At 45.7% G+C, this 21700-nt stretch overlaps 1 protein-coding gene across 8 annotated transcripts in view; it reads right to left on the reverse strand.

The window, feature by feature from the left end:
- Positions 1-1514: 1514 nt before the first annotated feature.
- LOC116453317 (myosin-3-like) overlaps positions 1515-21700 on the reverse strand; it is a 28930-nt gene continuing 8744 nt past the window's right edge. For 4 of the 8 annotated variants that reach the window (XM_032128610.1, XM_032128609.1, XM_032128608.1 and 1 more), the window contains 35 exons: positions 21657-21684; positions 20804-20912; positions 20181-20273; positions 19818-19881; positions 19639-19737; positions 18243-18346; positions 18024-18162; positions 17354-17472; positions 17008-17157; positions 16396-16566; positions 15477-15786; positions 15234-15307; positions 14894-14981; positions 14690-14807; positions 13663-13786; positions 13447-13583; positions 13115-13370; positions 12695-12937; positions 12149-12325; positions 11745-12068; positions 10937-11326; positions 10709-10835; positions 9806-9924; positions 9095-9291; positions 8737-8920; positions 7928-8093; positions 7242-7366; positions 6742-7050; positions 6454-6657; positions 6194-6319; positions 4761-4931; positions 4564-4668; positions 4395-4490; positions 4133-4270; positions 1515-1676 (listed from right to left, as the gene is read on the reverse strand). In XM_032128610.1, the coding sequence (XP_031984501.1) occupies positions 1653-1676; positions 4133-4270; positions 4395-4490; positions 4564-4668; positions 4761-4931; positions 6194-6319; positions 6454-6657; positions 6742-7050; positions 7242-7366; positions 7928-8093; positions 8737-8920; positions 9095-9291; positions 9806-9924; positions 10709-10835; positions 10937-11326; positions 11745-12068; positions 12149-12325; positions 12695-12937; positions 13115-13370; positions 13447-13583; positions 13663-13786; positions 14690-14807; positions 14894-14981; positions 15234-15307; positions 15477-15786; positions 16396-16566; positions 17008-17157; positions 17354-17472; positions 18024-18162; positions 18243-18346; positions 19639-19737; positions 19818-19881; positions 20181-20273; positions 20804-20912; positions 21657-21684 (5408 nt within the window). In that variant the 3' untranslated portion in view covers positions 1515-1652. Of the gene's footprint in view, positions 1677-4132; positions 4271-4394; positions 4491-4563; positions 4669-4760; positions 4932-6193; positions 6320-6453; positions 6658-6741; positions 7051-7241; positions 7367-7927; positions 8094-8736; positions 8921-9094; positions 9292-9805; positions 9925-10708; positions 10836-10936; positions 11327-11744; positions 12069-12148; positions 12326-12694; positions 12938-13114; positions 13371-13446; positions 13584-13662; positions 13787-14689; positions 14808-14893; positions 14982-15233; positions 15308-15476; positions 15787-16395; positions 16567-17007; positions 17158-17353; positions 17473-18023; positions 18163-18242; positions 18347-19638; positions 19738-19817; positions 19882-20180; positions 20274-20803; positions 20913-21656; positions 21685-21700 lie in introns of those variants that run through there. The other 4 variants (XM_032128613.1, XM_032128611.1, XM_032128614.1 and 1 more) reach the window with 4 other exon arrangements.

Here is a 21700-nt window from a genome sequence, read left to right on the forward strand (position 1 = left end):
GCTGCAGACAAAGACTCCATCAGTTCATCCAGCAGACAAGAACCACAAGTCCCTCATTCATGGTCAAGTTATTTTTCCAGCAGCCTAATAAATTACCCTCCTTGGTCTGGCTTTGCCAGTACCTCTGTACTTGTTGGGCATCCCCTGTGTCTGTCAGAACACAGTACAATGGGTGTGGGCACTGTGCACAGTCCACCCCTGGCTGCTCACTTAAAGGTCAGGCAGGTGATAAAGTCAGTCTTTACCCCCCATTTGGTGCCATATGATGTGGTTCAGGTTCCTGTGGATCACCTTGCCTGGTGATGACTGAACCAGGGCCTCAGCATGTGGTCTGTGGCATGGCAGGCTCTGTGACTGGTATGCTGGACAGGGCTGTGTGCTTCTCTGAGGATCCCCAGCACTGCAGTGCTCCCACTCGTGCTGCCCTGGACCATCATGGCTCAGCACAGGCCAAGCTTCTGTGCAGTAACTCGAGCTGAGGGTTTGTGACCATGGCCGTGCATTTCTTTCAATCTCTTTATTTCTTATTGCATGCAATTGGCAGAGCTCAAAGTGTACCACAGGCTTTCCACAGAGCTGCATTGCTGCCAGCAGGCCCTGAGCCCAAACCTGCCCTCGTGCTCTCAGGATCCTCCCCCCCAAACCAGACCTACGTGCATGGTGTGTTATGCCAACACAGGCACCATAGTCCTGGGTGCAGCCAACCTGGGGACTCCAGGTGCCAGGTGGGAAAGCCAGGCTCTGGCACCTGCTGTTCAGCCAACCCTGTTGTGAGTCAGAGCCAACACAAACCAAAAGTGAATTCCACTTTATGAAATGGGAAAGAGCTGCACTGCCAGCAGAAAGAGCTGGTGCAGTGAAGGTAGGGGTTATCCTGCTAAAGCCAGCTCCATGCAGAGCCTTGCAGGGGCTGCTGTGCTCTGCCCACTGTGCTTTGAGTCTCAAAGAACCAGGGACTGTGGAGCTGGGGCAAGAGCAAACAGCAAACTTTGTACCAAAAGCAGGCAAGAGGGCTGGGAGGATTACATGACAGTGCCATGTTGATGCCAGGATACTCTGGAATGAACAATGACCGTCTGGTAAGGGTTGCAAGACTTTCCTAGCAGTTTGTAATTTTCTGTTATTTTGCACAGCTACTCCTAAACAAGTTACAACTGTTCTTCTGCAGGTTCGTGGAGTATTGCACTGAGTAACCAGTCATTTGACATGGTGGGCTAGGGTCAGTGGCACGGCCTAGGAGCACAGCAGGACTTTGGATTGCATCCTGAGGAACAGCACTGTGTCATAAGCAGCTGAGAACAAGGTGCAGGTAGTCTGCTGAGAATGTGCTGCTTCCAGGCTACAGGAGCTGAAACAGAAGTCATCCCATGGGAAAGCAAAAAGCCTGTCAAACCTCTAGGTTTTAAATTCAGGATAAAATTGGTCAAACTGCTCAGAGAAGTAGTAAGGCTCCAACCCACAGTTTTGACTATACTTAACTTAGTAACAAAATGACTCTCATTTAAACATTCACATTTGGAGCATCTGAAGTTGCTGATATCTATTTTATTGACACTGTCACAGCAGCAATGTTTGTGTTCACAAACAATGGGAAAATTCCTACCACAGCGGGAGAGATACTTTGTGGAAGTTCTGGTTATCCCAGAAGAAGCTCATTTTTCAGTTCCTAACACCACCTGGAAAGGAGAGGCTTTGTTTAGTCCACACATGCCAAGATGAGTCTTTTGATCCCTAAAATCATCCATCTCAGTGCACCATCTAGCTAGGATGTGCAAGTGGAGCCCGAGCCAATGCAGTGGTGTCTGGAACCCTTAAAACCACTGTGTGAGTTGAATATAAGCAGGTAACACCAAGATGGCCAGTGTCCACAGCTGAAGCATGAAGAAAAGATCAATTCCATTATTTCACTGGCAAAACAGGGACACAGGTACTGCTAAGCTTATTCCTTCTTTTCAGGGGCAAAAAGCAGCGAGCCCTAAGCCTTGCATTACGGGTCTGGAGCAGGCACAGTCTGTCACCAGGCTGTGTTTCACAATCTCTGAACTTCTAATCTCCCTTCCCCCCTTTCAAAGAGGCCCCAGTCCTACGGGAAGAACGTTTTCAAGTCTTTAACAACATTCTGTTACCTGCTCTCAGAAAACTCCATTTCTTCTTCAGCACACTGAAAACAACCCAAAGCAAACACAGATACGTGAATTCTCTCACACTGAGTATTTTCTAACATCTCCCAGGTGCAAGGGAGTATCAGGCACCTCAAAGCAGGATCTAAACCTACAGGATATTGCAGAGAGTGGCCCACAGTCAGTGTGTTCAACCAGCCTTCACCTGGGGATATCCAGTAGAAGATTCCTGAAATCTTGCCTCTCTCTGGGCTTCCAATTCTGTTAGAGATTGAGCATTCCCTCTATAAGGTAATCTCATATCTGGAGCCTTTGCTCAGTAACCTGGACTCAGCCATCCTAGTGCATCCCCTGGGGTGTTGGCAAGATAGCCAGGCAAGCACTGAGGAGTCAAAGCCTTTTACTGGTGCATGGCATCAGGTGAGGGTCGGAGGGCTCTGCAGAGGGACCTGGACAGGCTGGATTGATGGGCCAAATCAAACGATATGAGGTTCAACGACACCAGGTGCCAGGTCCCACACTTTGGTCACAACAGCCACCTGCAGGGGGATGCTCCAGGCTGGGGACAGAGTGGCTGGACAGCAGCCAGGCAGAAAGGGACCTGCAGATGCTGGTCGACAGCTGACTGAGCATGAGCCAGCAGTGTGCCCATGTGGCCAAGAAGGCCAATGGCACCTGGCCTGGATCAAGAATAGTGTGGCAGGACCAGGGAAGTGATTCCTCCTCCGTACTTGGCACTGGTGAGGCTGCACCTCGTGTGCTGTGTCCAGTTCTGGGCCCCTCAATTTAGGAAGAATGTGGAGATGCTGGAGAGTGGCCAGAGAAGGGCAGCAAGGCTGGTGAGGGGTCTGGAACACAAGCGGTGTGAGGAGCAGCGGAGGGAGCTGGAGGGGCTCAGCCTGCAGAAGAGAAGTCTCAGGGGGACCTCGTCCCTCTCTACAGCTCCCTGCAGGAGGGGGCAGCCAGGTGGGGGTCGGTCTCTTCTCCCAGGCAGCCAGCAACAGGACAGGAGGACACAGCCTTGAGCTGTGCCAAGGGAGGTTTAGGTTGGACACCAGGAGGAATTTCTTCACAGAAGGGGTGGCTGGGCACTGGGATGGGCTGCCCAGGGAGGTGGCGGAGTCACCGTCCCTGGAGGTGTTTAATGAAGCCTGGATGTGGCACTCAGTGCCGTGGGCTGGGTGACAAGGTGGTGATGGGTCACAGGTTGGACTCGATGACCTCAAAGGTCTTTTCCAGCCTGGTTAATTCTGGGATTCTGTGACTCACTGAAAGCTGCAGACCAGCCTCTGGAAGAGCCAACACTGTCTGTTGAGTCTCAGGCCAGATCCTTCAGGAGAAAGCAGGTTCTCCATAGTGTGTCTTCAAGTGTGAAAATGCTGTATGAGTAAGAGGATGCTGCAGAAGGCAGCCTGAAGCCAAAGTTCTCCCTTTCCTGGATATATGCTCTAGTCACTAGTTATTCTTCCAAAACATGGACTAAGAGTATTTTACCTCCAACCACCAACTGAGCTAGACTAGTGCAGTCAAAAGGCATTACACCTGCTCAGACCACATGAGGAAAGGCAGCTCTAGATATTGTACCACTCTTGGGTTGGAGATAGACAACTGTCCAGGAAGTTCAGCTAAGGGCACAGAGCTTCTGTTCTTTTCTCAATCAGAATGCTAGTTCTGCCTGAGGCTCAAAGAAGGGCTGTTCTAGGAATGTTCAGTTAGATTGGCTCTCATTACTTTCACTTTATGAGGCAACTCCTTAAATCTGAAACTAATGTGATGAAACTGGCCAGAAGACTCATGCTCGGCACCAGAGCCTGAAACCCCAGAGCCACAGAATAAAGTCTGCTCAGAGCCTTCTCTTCCTCAGGCTGAACAACCCCACCCCACTCAGCTTGTCTTTAAAAGCCCCTTCCTTCCAGAGCTGTCATTTCCAAATGATGTCTGTACCACTGGCGAGGCACAAATCTGCTGCTAGACTTGTTTGAGTAAATAGCACACTGGCAGTAAAGCCTTACCTTTGTAGCAGGGCCTTCTCGGGCCTTAGCTCTGAGCTTATTTACTTGGCTCTCAGCACTATCTGCCCTTTCCTCGGCCTCACGTATCTTATGCTGTGCATTTCTCAGTTTGGAGAGATTAATATTGGCTTGTTCATCCTGAAATTGCAAAACAAAAAGAAATTTAAAACCATCTGGCAACATGCTGGGGCACAGAGTCAACTTTTAAACTGACAGTCCTATGAACTGGTAAATAGGTATTTGCTTCACTTTCGTGACTCACGGCTTCCTCAGCTTGTCTTTTGTAGGATTTGATTTTCATCTGCAGTTTATCTACCAGATCTTGTAACCTAATTGTGTTTTTCCTGTGTTCTTCACACTGTGGAAAGAGAACATGCAATTGTATGTCCTTGGGAGACAAAACATCAGAATTGCTTTCTATTTCTACCCACCTGAAAAGTGAGCTCTTTGACACGCCGTTCATATTTGCAGATGTTTTTCATAGCCTCTGAAGATTGTTTATGTTCTTCTTCCAGCTCAGCTTCTAATTCTCGGATCTAGTGAATTAATCAACAATTGGTTTAAGCCCTCACACGGGACTTGGAGAAGAAAGATGTTTCTGACACCCATGTTCAGTGCTGGTACCCACCCTGGCCTCCAGCTTCTGGATCTGCTTCTTCCCTCCCTTCAGTGCCAGCTGCTCAGCCTCTTCCAGACGGTGCTGCAGGTCCTTCACCGTCTGGTCCAGGTTCTTCTTCATCCTCTCCAGGTGGGCACTGGTGTCCTGCTCCTTCTTCAGCTCTTCTGCCATCTTGGCTGCCTTGGAAGGGAGATGACACAAGAAACTGGAAGAATGTGAAAGAACAGCACCTACTGTGTACCAGCAGGGGATTAACTCCTGTGTCCTGCTGACCATTCCTGCCACCCCACTCCCTGTTTTGTTTTTTCCCTGACATGATAATGGCAAAAACATGACATGAAATAGTAGGGAAAAGGATGGGAGAAGTCTGCTTTACTGCAGACTAATTTATGTTATTTAAGACAAACTAAGATTTATTTTGCTCTCAAACATTGCATTCCTACACAATAAAATTAAGCACTTCGGTGAAATATTTTTTGAGTGACATTACTTATAATTAAGGTAAAATTCAACAAATTGCTTTGGCAGCAAAATATCTGAAAAGGTCTAAATTGAAAAATGTGAGCACTAGAAGTTTTATATAAATAGATACGTGTATGTGTGTATAATTCATTGTAATGGTTTTTTTCTCTTTTAATCAAACAGAATAAAAATTATTAAAACACAGTAACACCTCAATGCGAGGAAGAGCTTCTTTCCCTGGAGGGTGGCAGAGCATGGAACAGCTGCCCAGGGAGGGCATGGAGTCTCCCTCTGGAGACATTCCTGTGTCACCTGTTGCAGGTGACCCTTCCCGGACAGGGGGGTTGGAGCAGATGATCTCCAGAGATCCCTCCCAATCATAATGATTCTGAGATTCTATTTCATTTTTTTTCCCCTTTTCACAAGCAAGCTGAAAAATTTTCTTTCTATTTTAATTCCACATAATCTATCTAAGTGTTGAGATTTTTGTTTGATCCTCTGCATCAAAAATCATTAGCAGAGAGAGTCCCATGACTCACCAGTCCTATTGCCTGGCTGACCTTCACAGGTCTTGCATGGGAGGATTTAGCACCAATTCTGAATGGAAATTTACAATTCTCATTTGAAAAGTTGTTAAATAGGATTTTGCAAAGACAACTATTCAAATACCTTAGCCAATTTACTGGTTTCAATACTGCAGGATTTCTTTGTGGATTACGTTTTCATGCAGCACTGAAGAAAGTTATTTTGTTTTCAACTGACTAAATGTGGGTTTAGTTCTTTGTGATGGCAACAGCCCCATCTGTCAGCAGGACATGTTCCCTGTTGCTCTAATCCTCCTCTGACACGTAGCCTTTTCAACCAGGCCCACAGACTGGTTCCTTGTCCACCATGTGACAAGAGTATTTGCATTAACTCCCAGCAGCAATGCCACTGGAAGCCTTGAAAATTCAAAGCGAAAACCACAGTAACATCCTCACATCTGTCATTGCCTTCTTTGCTCTTTCTTCAGCACTCTTTGCTTCATTAGTAACATCCTCTATCTCTGTTTGGATTTGTGCCATATCAGTTTCAAGCTTCTTCTTTGTATTAAAAAGGCTGGCATTCTGTGAAGGAGAAAGAGAGAGGCTTTGAGTGTCTGTCTGTGGTCTCTTACACATAGAGACTATCAATTACTATTCATTCTTCCTCCATCAATCTCTGGACCCCAAATCACATCAGTCTTAGCAAAGCAAACTACCTGTGTATGGAGGAGCTGCACACGTTCAGTGGCATCCAGAAGCTCCTGCTCAGCCAATTTCCTCGACCGCTCCGTCTGCTCCAGGGCTGCCCGCAGCTCCTCAACTTCAGCCTGCAGCAGGTTTGCCCTGCGCTCCACCATGGCCACCTGCTCCTTCAGGTCCTCCTGTGTCCTGAGAGCATCATCCAAGTGCAGCTGTGTGTCCTGTATTTGAAGAGCCAGTTTCGCCCTAATGAATTTCCTGAATACTGTGCTTAAAAATAAATCAACCAGAAGGTAAAGCAAGACCTTGAGAGCTCCCTGGATGCTGTGTAGGTGTTTCTGTGTCTCTGCAGCCTGGCGGTTGGCATGGCTCAGCTGGATCTCCATTTCATTCAGGTCTCCCTCCATCTTCTTCTTCAGCCTTAAAGATTCGCTTCTGCTCCTGATCTCAGCGTCCAAAACACCCTGCACTGTCTCCACAATCTTTTCTTGGTTCTTTTTTAGCTGGTCAATCTCCTCATCCTTGTCAGCAATCTTTCTGCTGATTTCTGACTTCATTTGAGTCAGTTCTTGGTTGACACCAAGGATTTTGACTTCTTCGTGCTCAAGGCCTGCCTTTAAAAGGAAAAGGGGGAAAATAAAGAGGAAGGTAACATTTCAGAGAACATTATTATTGTGGTGGTACTCAGTGACTTCACAGAAACTCCTAAAGTTCGTGGCAATCAACCTTGCACACAGCTACTGCCAAAAAAGGGAACAGAAAGCTGTTCAGCATGCTCTTTACAGTAATATTTAAACTAGCTCACCTCTGCCTCCTCCAGAGCTAATCGCAGACCATTTTTTTCTACTTCAGCTTGCTTTTTGGCTTTCTCAAGGTCTCTGATCATTTTTCCATTTGCAGTTATTTGCTCTGTCAGATCAGCTACTTCCTCTGTGAGAGAAGAATGGCATCAACCAGAGGAGCTGAACTCTATGCTTTGTTGCTGCATTCAGCACCTCTTTTGCACACATAAATATGTGTACACATATGTACACGTGTACACAGTGTATGCATGTCTGTCAATATGTACAGATAAAACCAGACAGAACCCACTCATGCAGGCTAAGTGGGGCATCAGTGGGGTTTCACAGACATCCTCACAGAGAGCCTGGAAGAGCCCTGCATGTGTTAAATCCATGGACAGGCACCTGTAAAACTCACTTTCGTGAGCTGTTCAGTCTCCTGAGGTCACTACCTTTACCTGAGAATCGCCCCTCACTGTCTGCAGCAGATAATGGAGAGCCAGGACATTTGCTTTATTAGCTTCATCACTTTACAAACATGCTTGACAACTTTTGGTAAGACACTGATATTCTGAATTAAGATGGAGAGCACAGGAAGGACAGAGTGCTGTCACTTGGTGCCCTCCTGCAGACATGAGCGTGCTCGTGGAGCACACCCTGTTGTGGTTGGTCTGTGAAAGCTAACGGGAAACCAGAGCCAAACACGTACGCTGGAGAGTGGTGTTCTCCCGTTTGATTGTTTCAAGCTGATCTAAGGTTTCCTCATAGGCACTTTTCACTTTGAAAAGCTCTGTGTTCAGCGAGCCTGATTCTTTAGAGAGAGCTTCCCGCTCCAGCTGGCTCTCCTCATACTTCCCCTTCCATTCTGCCATGACCTGGAAGACATCATAGAATCATAGAACGTTTTGGGTTGGAAGGGACATCAAAGATCACCTAGTTCCAAATCCCCTGCCATGGGCAGGGACACTTCCCACTAAGTTGCTCTAAGCCCTGTCTAGCCTGGCCTTGGGACACTTCCAGGGATGGGGCAGCCCCAGCTTCTCTAGGCAACCTGTGCCAGGGCCTCCCGACCCCCACAGGGAAGAATTTCATCCTAATATCCAATCTAAACCTACTCTCTGTCAGTGTGAAGCCATTCCCCCTTGTCCTGTCAATCTGGGCCCTTCTCAATAGTCTCTCTCACCTTTCTTGTAGCTTCCTTCAGGCACTGGAAGGCCACAATTAGGTCACCCTGAAGCTTCTCTTCTCCAGGCTGAACAATCCCAATTCTCTCAGCCTTTCCTCATAGGAGAGGCTATTATGTTTCATTTTCTGCTGGCACTGAAACTGTTAGTTTATCTGTGACTGTATTTTTTACTAGATAAATACTGCAGTCTCTGAAACCAGGACAAATTCCTACTGCCATGCCCTTGTGGCTCTAGTTAGATTCACCTTGACTTCAGCATTGACTGATGTACAGAGTGTTAGTTTGGCTTTCTAGGAAGGCTACACTTGAAAGATACTGTGCTCACTTATCACCTTATCAAAGCTCTGCTGTCTCCTGTCAAGGGCAGCTGCTGATGTGTTTGCTCTCTCTATGTCCAGCGTCAGATCCTCCACCTCCCCCTGCAACTTCAACTTCATCTTCTCCAAGGTAGCACACTTGGAATTCAGTGTCTCCTCCTGCTGCCCTGCTTCCTGAAGATGCTGACAGAGCTTTTTCCTTAAGGCACATAAATAAAACAAGCATATGATTAAAAAAATCATTGCATTATGCGTCTGATTTTAATTATGACTATATGTAAACCCCAAGAAAATAATTTAGGTCAGGCTACTAAAAGTGGGTCTATGTTCTGCCCAATATACATCGGGACAGCTCATCTCATCTATTCTGTACTTGGCCTCCTCGAGCTCCTCCGTGCGCTGAATCGCGTCCGTCTCGTATTTGGTTCTCCACTGGGCCACTTCGCTGTTGGCCTTGGACAGGGCGCGCTGCAGCTCCCCCTTGGCCTCCTGCTCCTCCTCATATTGTTCCCGGAGCAAGTCACAGTCGTGGCGAGCGGACTGCAGGGTGTGGGCCAGGGCGTTCTTGGCCTAAAAATCACCCATAGTATCATGTATTTATGTTAGCTGTGACCAGCAGGCGACCTCATGACCTTGCACATCTGAAATATGATTCCTGCAGCTTGATCAGAAGACAAAGAGCTGGGGTTTCGTAAGTGTTCAGGCAGCTGCCTCTACCTGTCACCAACTTTTCTCAACTCTACCACTAGAAAAGACCAAAAGTGATGCTTTCACCTTGGCATATGCTGTAACTTTTCTTCCCTGTGGCTACAGAAGCTAAAGAAATCACACAGACCATGGCTTTAAAATTTAAAAACATGAAAAAATTCACCAAAACTTAAATCACTTCTAGCATGCCAGAGTCATCCTTAGCAGAGTTGTCCTAAGCCCTGCACACAGTGCTTACTGTACACATCCTGCCCAGGAGTAATTTTACTGTGTTAGACTATAGGCAATACTTACAAACTCCCAAAAGTGTTTTTTAAATGAACTGAGACCTGGATACATTTTGAAGCCTTAGCAGGTGCTCACTGGTTCACACTACCTTGATCTCTTCCTCCAGCTGCCTCTTGAGTTCTTCCACTTGCTGTGTAAGTGCCTGCTTGCTCCTGGACAGCTGCAACCTCACAGTTTCTTTCTCTTTGAGTTGACGGCTTAGTTCACCTGTGACAAGAGAGAACAAGTTCTCAATACTGTCCAGATTAAGCATCCTGAAACCAGTCATATATAATAAAAATAATAATAGGTAAGTGGAATCACACAGCACTGTTTACCTTATCAGTTGCTCCTATTGTGTACATACATCTACCATTGCACAATATATTTTACTCCTTCAAAATGCTTTTGGTGGTGTTCTTTCTTTATCTAAATTCACCTGATTCCCCAATTCTAACTGTATCCCTTATTACAGTTCTGATCCACTGGATGCTATTTTTTTCCTGAAGACAAATGCTTTAGAAAATTTGCTTAATTGTTTCTTTTAAAGCCCAATTTAAATTTTGAAGCAGTAGGATTTTATGCTGTCACACTGGCTGAACTGACACAAAATGCTGTAGCAGTTTCCCATAATTGGCCTTGTGATGCAAGAGCTAAACCCTAAAGTTTCCTTTCATAAGATTTACAGTAACTGGAAAACCTTTATTCCATGTCATCCTCTGCCCTGTGGGCTGAAATACACCTTTCCCCTTTCTTGGAGAGGTGCCTAGAGCTTATGCCATCATCTCTAGAATTCTCAGTACTTCTTGTAGCCCTCCAATATTGTCTTTTTCAGATTTTTCCTCAGCCATTTTACATTTTTTCTCAATTTTTCATTTTCGTTCTAAGATTTCCCCTGAGCACTATGCTCAATGACCTTACAACAAACTGGTCAGAGAATGGTACATGAGAGAATCTGTTTGCTACTGAAGGGAAAAAATATCCTCGCAGCACATCTTGGTGCCTTCCTTACCAGACTCTGTCTGGAGCTGGGCTTTTTGTATCACCATCTCATTCACATTCCTCTGGTGCTCCTCAAGTTTGGCTTTCATCTCACTCATCTCATCTTCCAGGGTGCGGTACCTTTTATCCAGATTAGCCTGAAAGAGAATAAGAAAGTGGAATCTGTGTAGGTGCGTTTGTAAAGTTCCCAGCGGACAGAAATATTGACAATTCAAGTACTTAAGTTAAGGAGGAACACCTTGGACTTGGTAATGGTCTCTGTACGACCAGCCAAGTCATCAATCTCCATCTTCAGCTCACTCTTCTCCTTCTCCAGCTTCTGCTTCACGCGTTGCAGGTTGTCGATCTGCTCCCCCAGCTCAGCGGTGCTGTCCGCGTGCTTCTTGCGCAGGGCGGCAGCCGTGGCTTCGTGCTGCAGCGTGGCCTCTTCCAGGTCACGCCGCATCTTCTGGAATTCTGCCTCGCGCTTCTTGTTGAGTTCTGTCTGAGCAGCGGTGGCTCCTCCAGCCTCTTCAAGACTTCCACGGATTTCCTCCAGCTCCCTCGCCAGCTCACCACAACGCTTCTCTGCTTTTGCCCGCGTCACTTTCTCACTCCTAGCCTCCTCTTCCAGCTCTGCAGCATGGGCCTATATAACGAGGTAATAGCACATCAGTAATTAAATAGGGAACAAGTAATTCAGTGCTCAGGTTAATGCATATTTGTCACAGTAGAACACCAAGCACCTTGTTTTGGAGACTATGAGCAGAACAAACTTTCTTTGAATTTCACTGTTTTGGTATTGTAGGTAAAGACTTACTGACAGGAAAGGACTTATGGATCAACTCATTCTAACTTTAGATCACAGCTTTCTGTTGTTGTATTGGGTTTGCATGGCCAGGTTTTGGCAGTGGGGGGGATACAGGGGTGACTTCTGTGAGAAGCTGCTGGAAGCTTCCCCCGTGTCTGACGGAGCCAGTGCCAAACTGTGGACAAGCATTACTCGTGGTACTACAGTTTAAAACAAGCAAACAGTAATGGTGAAGTAGGTACATAAAGTCTCTTGCCTGCAATTCTCTGATCTTCTTCTGCAAATGAGTACCTGAATTTTGCTGTTCTCCAATTTTATTTTGCATCTGGTTAAAATCAAAGTCTTTCCTGTGAAGGAGATGTTCTTTTAATAAAAAAAAATATGTCCAGTTAAAGCCAAATAATACATTTTTCACCAATTTTTTTTTCTCATACTTCTTTAATTTTTCATCTAAATGTTGTTTATCATTCTCCAGATCTACTATGGTTTCCTGTGCAAGTTTCAAGTCTCCCTCAAGCTTTCTCTTTGCTCGTCCAAGGTCCACACATGCTTTTCTTTCGAGTTCTAAAGATCCTTCAACCTGCAACATAAACACATATAAACATGACTGATGGAACAACCAAAGAATTTGCTCTTTCTCCTTGTGTGGAACATGCTCACATGGTTCACTTGCTGCTCCAGCTTGGTCCTAGCTTTGGTGAGGGTATTAACTTTGTCCTCCTCTATTTGCAGGTCATCCAGTGCCTGTTGCTGGGCCTCTTGCAGGGCCTTCTTCTCCTTGACTAACTTTGCAACAGTCTCATCCAAACCTGTCACTACTTCAGTCAGATTTTTCACCTATTGTAAAGCAAAGTACTTAAAGGTCACTAATAATTTTGGCCCTCGCATAGGCAATGAACACAGATAATGAACTTGTTGTTAGACTCCCAAAGGAGCTTAATTACTTGCATTGTATGGTCAAACTCTACAATCTCTCTGCTTATCTATCAATCCTTCAGAAGTCACAAAGCAATGCTGAACTTTAATTTTAATGCATTTTTGTATGCTTATGGGTTGGTTTTCCTGCACAACAGAGGTGCCCAGCTTCAGTACCAGGCCCATAGATGTCCTTACACAGCAGTGTGTAAGCATTCAAGTTTACTGAACCTTTACAGCCTATACATAGACAGAGCAACTGTAATTAAACATTGCAGAAATAAAAAGCACCTTGTTTTCAGTGGCATGCTTTTCCTTTTCAGCCTTGACCAATGTTGACTCAAGGTCATCAATATCTTTCTTCAGCTCAGAGCATTCATCCTCCAGTTTCCTCTTTCTGGCTGCCAGATCAGCATTCATCTCCTCCTCATCCTCCAGCTTTTCCATTACCTCCTTTATTCTTGCTTCCAGCTGGAATTTTAGTTTGATCAGCTGGTCACATCTTTCTTCAGCATCAGCCAAATTTTCATTTTCCTTTTTATAGAGAACAGAAATGTGTTTCATTGTCACACATTGGCACTGACACTTACAGAAATCACCTGCTTATTAAATGGCTGGAACGTGAAATAAAAGGATTTCCTTTCAGCCCTTTCCTGGCATCAGACAAAACTGATGTAATCTGAAGAGCCAAAAATTATTTAAATTACATACAGTTTGTACTTGCAGCTGTAGGTCCTTTTTCTCTTGCACCAGAGTCACCATTTTTTCTTCCAGTTCATTCCTCGTGGTTTCTGATTTAGCCAGTTCTTCTTTTGTTCTCTCAAACTCTTCCTTCATCATGGCCAGTTCTTTCTCAGTTTCCACACTTTTTAAGAGGGGTTTTAACTTGAAGTACAGCTTCATCCAGGGCCACTGCTTGACTTTCATGAATGCACGGATGTTGTACTGGATGCAGAGGATGGACTCCCTGAAACCAAAGTGATCCATCAGTACTGTGAATAAAGCCCATCTTTGAGCAACCAGGCCTGGCAGAAGACACACACCTCTGGTCAAACATTCTTTTCAACTCAAGTCTCCGGAGGTATCCCCTGCACAAAGCCTGGGTCCGTGTGATCAGCTGTCCTAAGCAATCATCTCGCATCTCTTCCAGGACACCCAGCAAACCTGCCTTGAAGAACACCTGCAGCCAAAGAACAGACATCATCCGTTGCTGGGCTTACATTTCAGTGCAATGAATGATGGCAAAATTAAACATTTACCTTAGTGTGTCCAAATTTGTACTGAGTATGATCAATCTCAATGGAAGACAGCAACTTTTCACACGCCTTCTTGCTATCAATAAACGTTCCTTCTGGAATGACACTGGCATTCAGAAGGTGGTATCTGATAAAACAAAGAAAAAGCTTACCCATCAGAACCATTTTAGTGCACAGGATGCCACAAGAACAGCTGTCAGTTTGAAGATACAGAGGAAGGCTGAGTCTGACTCACACCTCCAGCCTCAAATAGCAAAGCAGTAAGAAAAGCAGCAAATACCAGCAGGTCAGTTCAGTAGGTTCCAAGGATGCATTACAGCCCTCACTGGAACTGAGAGACTCTGCTCATCTGTGTCACACTCATTATCACCAGTTTGGTGAATTTAGCAACCCTTTATAAATGTCTTAATTGCACAGCAGTTCCCAAGACAAGATTTTTTGGTTGTGGGGTTTTATCTATAAAGGAATGTGCTAATGCTGTAGAAAGGTTAGCATGCAGAAATGTTTGCCCAGCAGAAAATGAGAGGACCATGTGGAACTAACTTGGATTTCCTCTTGAAGTCGCTTTTGTTACTGCAGCTCCATTTGCCAGTTAAACTTAACATTTCATCAAGAAGTAGTATTGAGTTTAACACAATTTCCTCTCTGTGAAACCTTTCTAGTTAGAATTATTTAAACCACGTTCTTCAAAACTCTATTAGATAGCTGTTAAATACAGGATGTGCACAGACCACCCTCTGTATTTTTGCTGAAACATGCTTGTGTCCAATTTGAGATTTAAAGCAAAGAATATCCAAACATTCAGATTAACAGGAATGAATTAAAAATAGATTTTGGCATACAGTGTTGAGGAAGGCATCTGGGTGGGCACTGCCCACACAGACCATGCTATTAGATATGTCTTCTGCTTTCCGTGAGTGTTAAATATTAAAATAGTCCTTTCCTAACAACTATATCATGGACTGGTTTAGCAAGACTCTTCTTTCAAATGAATTGGGCTCAATGCAGACACAAGAATGTCATTACTGACCTCTGTTTGAAATCCCCATATGATATCTTGTTAGGAAATCCTTTCCTGCAGATCCGAATGCCTTCCAGAACACCATTACACCGCAGCTGGTGCAGAACAAGCTTGTGATCCATCAGGCCTGTGACAGAGCAACATGGGGACATACTGATTGTTCTAGCATTGGTCAATTGCTCTTTCTGCACCTTTCTATGTTTTATGAATTACCTGGGGTCTTTGTTTCATTGGGAATGATGCAACGCACAAAGTGAGGATGAGTTGTTCGTAAGTTCGACATCAGCTTATTTAGATTTTCCTGTAAAACAGAGATTATTTCTAATCTCTGTATTATCTCAGTTCTCAAAGTGTTTTGGCTCTGCTGAAAAGTAGAAATTCAGAACTTTCTCCTTGCTCCTCTAGTGAATATTCTACAATCCTGTGTAGGCATCAGCAAAGTAAATGGCTACTGCTGAAGAACTTCCCTCCTGTCTAAAAATGAAAATGTGGCTGTGGAGCCAGGTGTGACAGGACTGTCCTGTCAGCAGTCTCTGCCAGAGAACACACTTACCCGAAAGAGTACAGAGACAGTTTGGAAGGAAGAGCCCTTTTTCTTGGTTCCTTTCTTCTTTCCGCCATCTTCAGCTGGAAAATGAGATGACAGTCCAGCTGAGGAACTGCTGCAGATCCCTTTGCCAGTGTTGTAATTGTGCATCTAATGCACAGCACACAAGCACTGACTCAACAGTGATACATGCCAGGTAAGAGGTACAGTAGGAAACCCCAAACTGGAAACATAATCCTCCAAGCTTACCTTCATCTAAGGAAGCAAAACTGGCATAAAGATGGCATAAAACTTTCACAGATGATTTCTGGTACAGCCCAATGACAGTTTCATTCAGAGGGTCCTTGTTCTTCTCCAGCCAGCCAGAGATGTTGTAGTCCACTGTGCCAGCATAGTGCACCAGGGAGAAGTGGGCCTCAACCTTGCTTTTACCAGGCTTGGGCTTCTGGAAGTTGCTGGACTTGCCCAGGTGCTGGTCATAGAGCTTGTTCTTGAAAGAGGTGTCAGTTGCCTTGGGGAACATGCACTCCTCTTCCAGGATGGAGAAGATGCCCATGGGCTGAATAGAAAAATGGTGTTTCCAAATAAGATGAATTCAAGCAATAATAATACAGAGTGAAAGACATGCTAAAATTGAAGTACTGGAGGTATTTTATAGAGAATTAGCCTGGGAGAAGCAGGTAAGCAAGATTTTTTGTGAACAGCCAGCAAGATACTTAAAAGGACTCATAAGATTTTAATATACTGTTTTGAACTCCCCAGACAGCATGTGGAAAACAAAAGAAGTCAGGCAAAAACTGTGTAGTAACTTCTTAGAATACAGTAGTGACTTCTTACTCAGAAGGAACAAAAAGCATGAGGCTTTCTGGCATTTGAATTCAACTGACAGAGAAACCTGAGGAAGAACGAATATGCAAAGAGAGGAGGAAGGAGGGAAGGGAGGGAAGGGAGGGAAGGGAGGGAGGGAGGGCCTTTTTAGAAGACAGGATACATTCCCAGTCAGTGGATAATTAATTAATCACAAGGGTAATGTTTAAAGAAACAGAAGAGGTGAAGAGACCTGAAAGTTTCCCAGAGAGATTGTATTGAAGGCACTCAGTGCAAACACTCTAAAGAACCCTTTACAGATCCAATTTGTGCGATTGCACAAGATGCTTAAGAAACTCACCTTCTCAATGAGCTCAATGCAGGCAGCCAGGTCCATGCCAAAGTCAATGAACTCCCATTCAATTCCCTCCTTCTTGTACTCCTCCTGCTCCAGCACGAACATGTGGTGGTTGAAGAACTGTTGCAGTTTCTCATTGGTGAAGTTGATGCACAGCTGCTCCAGGCTGTTAAACTAATATTTGAGTACGTGTGTTAATAGTGTTAAACTGATACATTTTTTTCACAGAGATCTCATGGCAAGGTCAGCCAGACTGTCCCAGACAGGTTTTGGTAACAGTGTAAAGATATACCATGGGTGTCCAGGCTTACAGAAAAGTTGAGCAGTGCAGCACACGGTTGCTGCAGCCTGCATTGGCCATGTTTTGGGTGGCCCTAATGTCACTAAATATGGATACTCTCTTCTGTGGGGAGAGAGACAGCAGCTTCAAGACTATGTCTCTTCTCTTACAAGGTGGGTGATGGATCTACAAAGGCAGAAGCAGCTTCAGACAGATTTGCCCTGTTCTTGAGGGCAGCACTGGGGTGAGAAGGAGGAAAGGTCAGAGAAGTCAAACAAAATGAAAACAGTGTTTAGAGACAGGCAGAAGTCCGAGAGTACTGTGTAAAAGCAAACCTCAAAGATCTCAAAGCCAGCAATGTCTAAGACCCCAATAAAGTGCTGTCGTGGCAGCTTCGTATCCAGCTGTTGGTTGATGCGAACAACCATCCACAGGAAGAGTTTTTCGTAGACAGACTTGGCAATGGCATTCACTGCCTGGTGCACCTGCAGGGAGATGGTCACACACCTGTCAGGGCACTGCCAGTGCATCCCCAGGATAAAACACCCCTCACCATGCCCACCTACACAGCCCACCCAGTGCACTAACAGGCCTTAATGGTCCCGACCATTCTCAGCTGTGACCTGCACCCATTCCTGTTCCTGAGGGAGAGGACGGTCCCTGCTGCTCCTTGACACTCACCTGATCCACTGTTTGGCCCTTCATGACATATTCATTTCCCACTTTCACCCGGGGATAACACAAAGCTTTCAGCAAGTCTGCTGAGTTCAGGCCCATCAGATATGCTGCTTTGTCAGCCTCTGGAAAACAAAGTAATAACTTGAAATACTTTCTTCTTAGCTCAGGCACACACAGGGCATGGGAACCAGCCAGAGCTCACTCTGAAACCTGCAACCTGATTGGCTTAACCCCATCCACAAATCTTGACTAACATTCTCATTTACTTTTCTGAACAGCCTTGAAGGACTGGTCCTCATGATGGAGTGGCTACAGCAGCCCCAACAGATGTGGTGAAACCTATGAGTGCACTGTTGATGGGACACCACAGAGTTTTTCCCTTCAAGCCACTTCTCCACAGTATCACCCAAGCAGAACAAGTCTGTATGTGTAACCAGAAACTGGAGAGCACTACAGTAATGTGCCCCAGGCACAGAGTCCTACAGCAGAGTCATCAGGAATAAAGTGGATGCACAAAGTGCCTCTACTTGAGACGGTAAGTTGAAAATCAAACCTCCTTTTTATGTTTGTCAAGGAACAACTGCATCTCTCCTGGAAGACTCCCTCCATTTCTAGTGAAAAATGGCATGGAAACAGTTGGAAATAGTTCTCTTCCCAGCTATGAAGGTGTTACCTTCTGTGCCATCAGGCTCTGCCTGCTCCTCACGTGTTTTCTGCTTGAACTTCATGTTTCCATAGTGCAGGATCGCCCCCGTCAGCTTGTAAATCGTCATTCTCTCATCAGGGCTGAAGCCCAAAGTGTCAATGGCTGCCTGCACACCAGACAGATCAGCTGGCTTTAACAGTGGTGAGAGTAAAAGTGACACTGTCTCTCCTTGCTAACTGTACTCACATCTGTGGCTACAAGCTCCTCCCGGTCATCGATGCTGGCCACAGAGATCTGCCCTTGGCTGATGAAGGGATAGTCATATGGGTTGGCTGTGACAAGGAGCATCTCTGAAAGGCAAACACAGGACTGAGAGCCAGAGCCTGGCAGTGAAGATGGAACAATGGCTCAGCAAGGTTTCACAGGCTCTCCTTCCTTTTGCATCCCAAACTCTTGGTTTTCTATTAAGAGACCAGAAAGACAGAGTAAAGCCTCTCATCTGCCTTCCCCTGGCTGAGCAGTCCTTCCACTTTAATGTCGAGAACCCAGAGCTGAGCACTCAGCACTGGCAGACACAGAACACAGGCCATCCACAGAAATAGTTTTTAAGAAAGAGGCCTTTAGATAAGGCTCATTTGTGCTTATCCTCATACATGACACACACTAATCCCTGAATGCACTTGCACCCCCTGGGGCTGGGTGCTGTGGTGCACATGAGTGATGCATACATGTGTGTTCATCTCCATCTAACTGAGGCCAAAATTCCCAAGTAATTTTCAGCCCTGAATCCTATGGCAGAGTAAGAGGAGAGGGGCAGGCATGCAGCTATGTGGTGGGGCTGTGTGCAGAAGAGGAAGCCCTCTGTACACCGAGGGTAAATATGTCTGTCCTTGTACAGACACAGCAATCTTCCTGGGGAGGGAACAGTGAGGTGGTAAACAGTCAGAGGGCACAGAGTGGGAGGGTGGGAGCAGGAGCTCCACCTTGGGAAATGTTCTGTGGGTAGTTGGGAGGGATGGGCAGAGTGGACCGAGGATGAGTGCAGTAGCTGAGTGTGTGGCAAAAGGGACAGATGTGGGGCATGGGTAGGGAATGCCATGGCAGTGGGAAGGGGGAGAAGGTCAGAGGGGCTGTGCTGGAAACAGGAAATAACTTCTCCCCGTATGATGAAAAGCTCAGATAAATGGTTTGTAGATCAGGGTACCTGGCCATCCTGCACCCAGAATTGCTTACCTTTCTAATGAAGATTATTCCCAGGATCTGGCCCATCTAAGTTGGAATTTCCACACCACTGAGAATAGCAAGGTGTGAGGCGGAGTACACTGGCCACCCCTGCACCTCACCTGCACACAGATTGTATTACAACTTACCCAGGGAGGATAAATGGAGATGGAGTAAGCCCTAGTGTGACCCTGTTATGCAGAGACACAAGTACAGCTTGGGGAACCTGGGCAGGATGTAAATCAGCACGTGATCCCTGCTCTGCACAGACTGAGGCACTGCCAAAGGGACACCTGGGGGCATGTGACACAGGGCACTGTGCCCTGGTGCCACTGGACCCTCTGTCACTGAGCTGGCACATTGAGGGAAATGTTTCCCACACTGACTTTACTCAATGTCACCAGGTGAGGGCTGTCCTTACCAAGCAGTTCAGGCTTCTTATTGGAGAGTATCTGGTAGAAGATATGGTAGCTTCTCTCAGCTTTCAGCTGGAAAGTGACTCTTGACTTTTCCAGTAAGTCTGTAACATGTATGCACACAGACATTTTTCAGGTTCTTTACTTTCCAGCGAAGCTGTCAGCCCTCCCCCCAGTTACTCACAGGTCTCAATGTCACCAGAGGCCAGTTTTCCAGAGGTTCCAAAGTGGATACGGATGAATTTACCCTGGCAAGCAGACAAAAGGTGGTGGTCAGTGTAGAAATCTCAGAGTACTTTTACCTCTTCCGTCTTAGTGACAGCATCACCAAATCAGTCTGAATTAGCTTCAGTATATAAAGATAGATAAAGGGGCTGCAGCAGTGTGAGCAGAAAACAGCTGCTAATACATCAGCATCTCATAAATAACAAGGAATTGGTAAGCAAGAACATTTTTCCCAGCCAAGGGGCTTGCAGTCACAACTAACAAGCAGGCAAAGAGCATTAGAAACACAGGAGGGCAGAAAGACAGACACAGGATGACTCACAAAGCGTGAGGAGTTGTCATTTCTCACAGTCTTGGCATTCCCAAAGGCCTCCAGCAGTGGGTTGGCACTGAGGATTTGATCCTTGAGCATACCCTGCAAGAATAATTGAATAATTAATGAAAAACACCATGAGCTATGTGGTAGGAAGAAGTGACTCTATGGCTTGATTACACGTACAGCCACATGCCCTTCATTTCAGCTGTACACTGCTGCTGCAGCACCTCCTCAACTCCAGCACCAAGAACCAGTGCCGGGGGTAAACAACAAATAACTTGTTGTCATCTTATTCGGAATTTCCCAAACAGTCAGAGCTCTCAGGTCCCAGCCACAGGGACAGATTGATCCATGCTAAGAAATGAGCCTCTGATTCTTCCTGAGCACCAATCCTGCAGACCTGGTTTCAGTCCAGGTAAAGCTACACCTGGGCAGCATCAGTGGCAGCTGTGGTGGCTTGTATTTGTTGTGGTGCTAACTGCACATCAGCCCCTGGTCCTACTGCCTTTCGAAGAGTGGCTGAAGTTAATAAAAGATATTTTGAGTTAAGTGTGTGTCACCAGTGCTGTCCACAGCCACAAGGGGATAACATCCTGAGCTGCCCCTCACCAAGCCCTTCCTCCTCACACCTTCATCCGGGACTCCTTCTTGGTGGCCGGATCCCCGCTGGCTGCTATTGTGGCGTAGTACTGGATGACACACTTCGTGTTCACCGTCTTCCCAGCACCGGATTCTCCGCTGCAGAAAGGAAGCCCAGAGTGAAGAATAATCTGCCCACTTTTTGTTGGAGACAAAGTCCAAAGTGGCAGATGCACTTGTGTGTAGGAACCCAGAGTGCCGAGAATATTTCTCTGCCTGTTTTTAAGGGTTCCTACCCCCCTGAACAACACTGTTTTAGCTTCAAACCTTGGAAAAAATTACCAACAGTCAGACAACAACTAGAAAATACAGTGGTGTGAATTAGGTGATCGACTACGATGCAAGATTGTCATAGGGTGAAAAATTTAGAGGTTTTAGGCTTCTCTTTATAGTAAATAGATAAGAGTAAAAAATATCAAAATGGAGGATTGTTGTTCTCTAAACCTTCTTCTCCTTCTTCTACTACTCCATGTTCTGCAGTAAAAGTAGTTTGGATTGATTGGATAGAAAATTCTGCAGTTCCTGCCCGTGTTACTGAATAATTGGTAAGAAAGTGAAAATAATGTACATTTTTAGTAACTATTGGCTAAAATATCTTTAAAAGGCTGTGTAAATCTTGGTAATGGCTCTCTCGCTCTCACTCCTACTTTTCCTCCTTCCATGCTGTACCTGGGTCACGCTGGTGGCTCAGTTCCTCTGATAAGACTTAATAAACAACTATCTGGAAGCATTGAAACTACAGAAGACGTCTCGCTTTATCTTTTAAACTCCTTGCAAGGACTTTCAGCAAATTCTCTCCCATCAGGAGAGACTCGATTTATGGCACAGTGAAGTGTCACTTACGTGATCAGGATAGACTGGTTTTCACGATCTGTCAAAGGGAAAAA

The sequence above is a fragment of the Corvus moneduloides genome, chromosome 19 (genome assembly GCF_009650955.1).
Source record: "Corvus moneduloides isolate bCorMon1 chromosome 19, bCorMon1.pri, whole genome shotgun sequence".
NCBI lineage: Eukaryota > Metazoa > Chordata > Aves > Passeriformes > Corvidae > Corvus > Corvus moneduloides.